This window comes from Octopus bimaculoides, chromosome 17, assembly GCF_001194135.2.
Source record: "Octopus bimaculoides isolate UCB-OBI-ISO-001 chromosome 17, ASM119413v2, whole genome shotgun sequence".
Lineage (NCBI taxonomy): Eukaryota > Metazoa > Mollusca > Cephalopoda > Octopoda > Octopodidae > Octopus > Octopus bimaculoides.
This window is the reverse complement of record NC_068997.1, coordinates 52,777,397-52,783,655: the sequence shown is the minus strand read 5'-3', so window position 1 is coordinate 52,783,655 and position 6,259 is coordinate 52,777,397. Positions and strand designations below refer to the sequence as shown.

At 38.0% G+C, this 6,259-nt stretch overlaps 1 protein-coding gene across 1 annotated transcript in view; it reads right to left on the bottom strand.

Moving 5' to 3' along the window:
* Positions 1–6,259, bottom strand: part of LOC106877278 (lysosomal alpha-glucosidase) — a 30,535-nt gene that overhangs the window by 14,293 nt on the left and 9,983 nt on the right. The window contains exon 5 of the mRNA XM_052973909.1: positions 5,356–5,469. Within this exon, the coding sequence (XP_052829869.1) occupies positions 5,356–5,469 (114 nt within the window). The remainder of the gene's footprint in view (positions 1–5,355; positions 5,470–6,259) is intronic.

Below are 6,259 nucleotides of genomic sequence, written 5' to 3'. Positions count from 1 at the left end.
TACCTACTCCTTTTCTACATACTGAGCAGGGCCATCTACCTGAAGGGGTTTGTGTTTTATCTACCTTCCTACTTATTAGGATTTTGGTTTTAGCTAGGTTGACTCTAAGGCCCTTCAATTCTAGACCTTGCTTCCACACCTGAAACTTCTCCTCTAGTTCTGATAGTGTAGTCTAGATATATATATATATATATATATATATATATAGATAGATAGATAGATAGATAGATAGATAGATAGATAGAGACTAAAGCCTCGGAAGAATTTTGCACTTAGAAGAGAATGCTTGAAGATGGGAAATCTCTTGGCAATACAAGAAAACAGCACATCAATTTCAGTTCCTGAGTGGAACCATCTAATTCTGACATGAACCTCAACTCTCCACCACCACCACCACCACCACAGCCGCCCATAGTCCCCCACCTGACCCACACCAATCCAATTCAGCGTTTGTGATTTCCATCCGAAATTCTGGCTGAACGGAATATTTCATCCAGTTTCAATTCCAAGTTGGAAATCATTTCCTTTGCATCAATAATAACGTTGTTGGCATGAACATCACAACTTCCTATCGCTACTTCCTTATGTAAGAATTCATCATCGTTGATGTTGTTGTTGTTGAGGCAGTCTTCCATTGTGACTCTTTGGATTACGTCCAACAAAATTTGTCTTCACATATATATATATATATATACAAACAGACATATATATATACATACATACATATATACACATACATATGTGTGTATATATATATATATATATATATTTATATACACATTTCATTTATCTAGCAATATAATCGCAATCATAACTACCATTACCACCCCCACCAACATCATCGTCACCGATACCACCACCACCACCACCACATCAACATTTATTTTTCAATATCTAATCAGCAGTTATCTTGACAATTGCCAACTTCACTTGGAGTGGAAGTACCACTCGTACTACAAACTATACCACTACCACCAACAACAACAACAACACCTCCTCTACCATCACACCACCACTACCACCACTACCACCACTACCACCAACAACAACAACACTACCTGCCATACAATCACCAACAACAACACTATGCCCCACACTACTAGAACCGCTACTGCCAGTACCATATTAATCAACAACTCTTCCATCTTAAATACATCATTACAACCACTACAACTGCCACCCAAACCACCATATAGCACTCGTACTTTCTTGTTTACAAACATTACATCTACTTACCATTACCCTGCCCACCTATATTCACACGTACACATATACAAACACACACACATACATACATACACACCTGAGGCAACTCCAGGTCATCAGTGTCACTCGGGCTCATCACAGATTTCGCCTAAGACACATGCCTGCTCAAAGAATTTCATGTTTTTCTGCAATATTTCCAGCCCCAAATGGCTTATTTTTCTTTTATATATCTAGCACAATGTCTTTCTCCATTTCTAAGTTAAGTTTTGAAACAAAGCAACCCTGCAAAACACAACTGATCTTTACTCACAGACGCACGGAATAACAACAATCAAGTAACGACGGCAGAGTGCACAACAAGCATCAGCGATCTGACTGTCACCTGCACTCTTGACAAGAGATGCCAGTTAGTCATTACACCTACCAGGCTCGTTCGTATTAGCCCGAGTTGCTGGATAATGTTTCATCCCTTTAAGAATATTGTAGAACAGAAACTTTTCATAGATTGGAATTTAAATCCTAATCTATAGAAAATTATCATTTCAAGAAAACATTGAATTTGAATTACTTTTAATTTTTACGATTATAGATAACAATTCGGGCTGTAACTTCAGAGCCCAAGTCAGGTGCATGCGAACAATGTCGAGAAAACTTTTGTTACAAATGATATTTTTTGATACAGGGCACCTCTAAGACGACCGCCAGATACTGAACAAAAATAAATGGACTGCGACCAGGCTCAATAAAAGGAGCCTGAGTTTCTGGCTGAAATTACATACTTGAAATCAGTGTTGGCAGAAATGAAATCAGTTTGTAAATACACGTTCACTTTACTAAATTTATACTCGGGCTAACCCTGAACAGCCCGGGTGCTGGAGTTGCCGCTGATACACACACATATACAGTCACCTATAGTTCTAGTGTCGATTTGTTCAACTAAAGGCGGTGCTCCAGCATGGCCACAGTCAAATGACTGAAGAAAGTAAAAGAGCACACATTGATCTGTCTAATTGGCTTATCCCCATATAAATATTTACACACACACACACACACAGATGTCCATATGGCCATGCAAACATACATACGCACATATACGTATAAGCACATGTGCATATACGACTGCACATTCACATTTATGTATGCACACACATTCAAATGCATATATAAAAATTTATATACATATGTTAATTTTTGTTTGCTTTTATGTTTAGTTATAATAAAAACAATTTCATGTCGACCTGAGAGATTACTTTATACGTTTGTAGAGAAAAAGATTACTCTTAAATAAAAAATATGTTGATGACAGTGACTTCAAAGTTTTGATCAGTTAAACCATTGTTAGACTGCCATATATATATACATAAATTTACATACACACACACATCTAACAGCTACATAACTATATGCATACAAAATTAGACAGATGTACATACATAAACAGACATGTATAATGCAGATATACACACACACACACACACACACACACACACACACACACACACACAACTCCTTGCACACTCCTGGCATAAGGCTACAGACACAACAATCCCTCTCACCCCACTCTCTCTCTCTCAGCATACTGATAATTAAATGGGCTGTTTGCCATGCATGCAATTAACAAGAGGGTGGTGCTAGTAATAGCAGCAGCAGCAGAGGTAGTGATGGTGGTGGTGGTGAGGGGTCACGGTGGCAGTGTGTGTAGGTAGTGTTGTGATGGGGGTTGGCAGTGGTGTTGTAGTGGAGGTGGTAGTTGATGGTAGTTGTGATGATTAATAATAGAATTAGTTATATAATAGCACAGCTATTGGTTGTGGTTGTGGTGTTAGTGGTGGTGGTCATGGAGGTGATAGGTGGTAGTGGTGGTGGGGATGACGATATTAAATATGAATATTTAACAAAATGCCTGCATTAATAAGTTTTGTGCAGTAATTCGGTGCCAGAAACAGTAAGGTGGGTTAAACGTCCAGTGGACACACGGACACACACACACACACACACACACACACACACACACACACACATATCATTAGTGCATATACATGCCTGTGTTTCTGTTTGTGTGTTTGTGTGTGTGTGTGTGTGTGTGTGTGCAGGTGAGGCTATGTAGTCAAGAAGCTTGCTTCCCAACCATGTGGAATTGGGTTCAGTCCCACTGCACAGCATGCATATATCTTTATCCTTAATCTTTTGTTTCAATTGCTGGCCCGTGGCCTTGCTGGAGCACTGCCTCTCAATGGTCTCAGTCAAATGAATCCACCACAGTACATATTTATTATATATATTTTTAAAGCCTGGTACTTATTCTATCAATCTCTTTTGTTGAACGTAGCTGTGTGCATATATATTATGTATGTGCATACACGTATACTTGTGAGTGTGTATGTATGTGTGTATTTGTGTATGTATGTATGTGTGTATTTGTGAGTATGTATATTTATGTATGCATGTGTGTGTGTGTAGATGTGTGTGTATATGTGTATATATATGTGTACGTAGCTGTGTGCATATATATATTATGTATGTGCATACATGCATACTTGTGTGAGTGTGAGCGCACGGTTAATAAACGTGTTGTTCTTTAGTCATAAATCAGCCCTGATTGAGCAGACCTATGACCAAAGGCATTCCAGCCAGGACCATCCCAGATTTTTAGAACTCTATGATACACCATTATCTATGCTGGCAGATTAATGGTTAGCGCTATATTAATAGAAACAACACATGATGCAAAACTCAACACAGCAGATTCTAGGAATAAACAAACACCAAACAATGACATGGTCAAAACTATTTCCTGGTAACGAAACGAAAACTGACATCACCAGACGATAAATATAAACCATAATAATGATAATAAATATAGAAAATAGACACACGATTCCAATAATTCTCTTTAACAATAAAACGGTAATAATAATGCCAAGCATCACTAATATCAGTTCAGACAGAAGCCAAATCCAGAAAGATCTTTAGATGTGAGGAAATTTATTATTCCAAACAAGTTTTAATAGGAATATGAGAAAATCTCAATAAGAAAGCTTAAACTGTCTTCAATATCACACACACACACATATACATGTGTGTGTGTGTGTGTGTGTGGAATAAAATATCTTTGTTTTCTATATATATATATATATATATATATATATATATATATATATATATATATATATATATATATTATTTGTTGTACACAGTATAAAGAGAAAGACTGCCAATAGTTTCTTGCTGTGAAGACACGTGTCTAGGCAGGCTTTTGTAACATGCCTATTATCTCCAAGCAATCTTTAGGCACTGGAGATACAGGGCATGTTATAAAAAGCTACCGAGACATGTGTCTTCACAGCAAGAAACTACTGATAGCTTGTATTTACATTAACAGATCAGTAAACTATTATTTATATAATATACATATATACATATATGTGTATGTATATAGTGCAGGATTCAGTCCCACAGCTTGGTACCTTGGGTAAGTGTCTTCTATAGCTTCAGGCCAACCAAAGCCTTATGAGTGGATTCGGTAGACGGAAACTGAAAGAAGCCTGTTGTGTGTGCAGATATATCATCGTCATCATCGTTTAACGTCTGCTTTCCATGCTAGCATGGGTTGGACGATATATATTTATACGTGTGTGTGTGTGTGTCTGTGTTTGTCCCCTCCCCACCATCACTTGACAACCAATGTAGGTGTGTTTACGTCCCTGTAACTTAGCGGTTCAGCAAAAAAGACTGGCAGAATAAGTACTAGGCTTACAAAGAATAAATCCTGGGGTCGATCAGTGGCTATAGTAGAAGACACTTGCCCAAGGTGTTATACAGTAAGACTGAACCCGGAACCATGAGGTTGAGAAGCAAACTTCTTACCACACAGCCACACCTACACACACACACATATATCCCCATTCCTAAGGGCCCTCAAAAGGACCCAGATATAACACCTTCCGGATGAAAGAAATCTCATTCTCTGCAATAAACTGGGTCTAGAACCCTCAATCACCAACAATAACTTAACCAGGACCCTTTATATTTTCAAAAATCTGTTTCTGTGATAAAAGACTTTTCTAATATGAAAAATAAAATGAACATAAAATAAAAGAAAAAAATCAATACAAAACAAAAGTTGAAAAAATAAAATGGTTAACTTACTTGACCAACCAAAGGTTTGCCATCTTCAGGGTCTATTATGAAAACTCCATCAACGAGACCATTATCATAAGGAGGATATGTTCCCTTTGGTTGCTGACTGCTAATTGCACCATCCTGATTGTCAGGTAAAGAAAGAAAAAAAAAAACTAAGTCAGACAAGAATTTAAAAAAAAATTCCTAGTTTGTCACAAAGTAATGTCTTCTGAGATCTGAAGACAACTGGTGGTCTTTTCAATCACAACAGACCATCTTATGTTGTAGTGTGGTTAAGTATCCTACAGGTATCTGACATATGTACCATTGACCTTTCCATTGCTGTATTTCTGCATGACTGTCACCTTTAATTGCAACAACAGTCTGTTTGATACACTTCAAGTAAAGTTTCTTTCTACACAATTTCATCCACAAGACTAACCTCACCTCTGCCCCAACCTGGGGCACGGGCAGAAAATATCCACCCAAGGTACTACAGAATCATCATAACAGCATTATAGGACCCCAGGCGAATCAATGCACTGGGCTCTGTAAGCATTTATTTGTTGACAGTAATCCATAGCATACATAGATCAGAATCGGGGCCCTAGACCAATGAGGGCACCAGAAAAATCAATGCATTGGGCCCCATGGTATTTATTTCTTGACAGCAAGCCACAGTCAGACCCCTAGACCCATGACATCCCCAAGGAAAATCAATGCATTGAGCCCTTTAATATTTATTTATTGATAGCAAGCCACAAAACATATATAGCTCGTAATTAGAACCCTAGACCTGTGAGCCCTCCCCTCCCAAGAAAATCAATGCATTGAGCCTTTTAATATTTATTTATTGATAGCAAGCCACAAAACATATATAGCTCGTAATTAGAACCCTAGACCTGTGAGCCCTCCCCTCCCAAGAAAATCA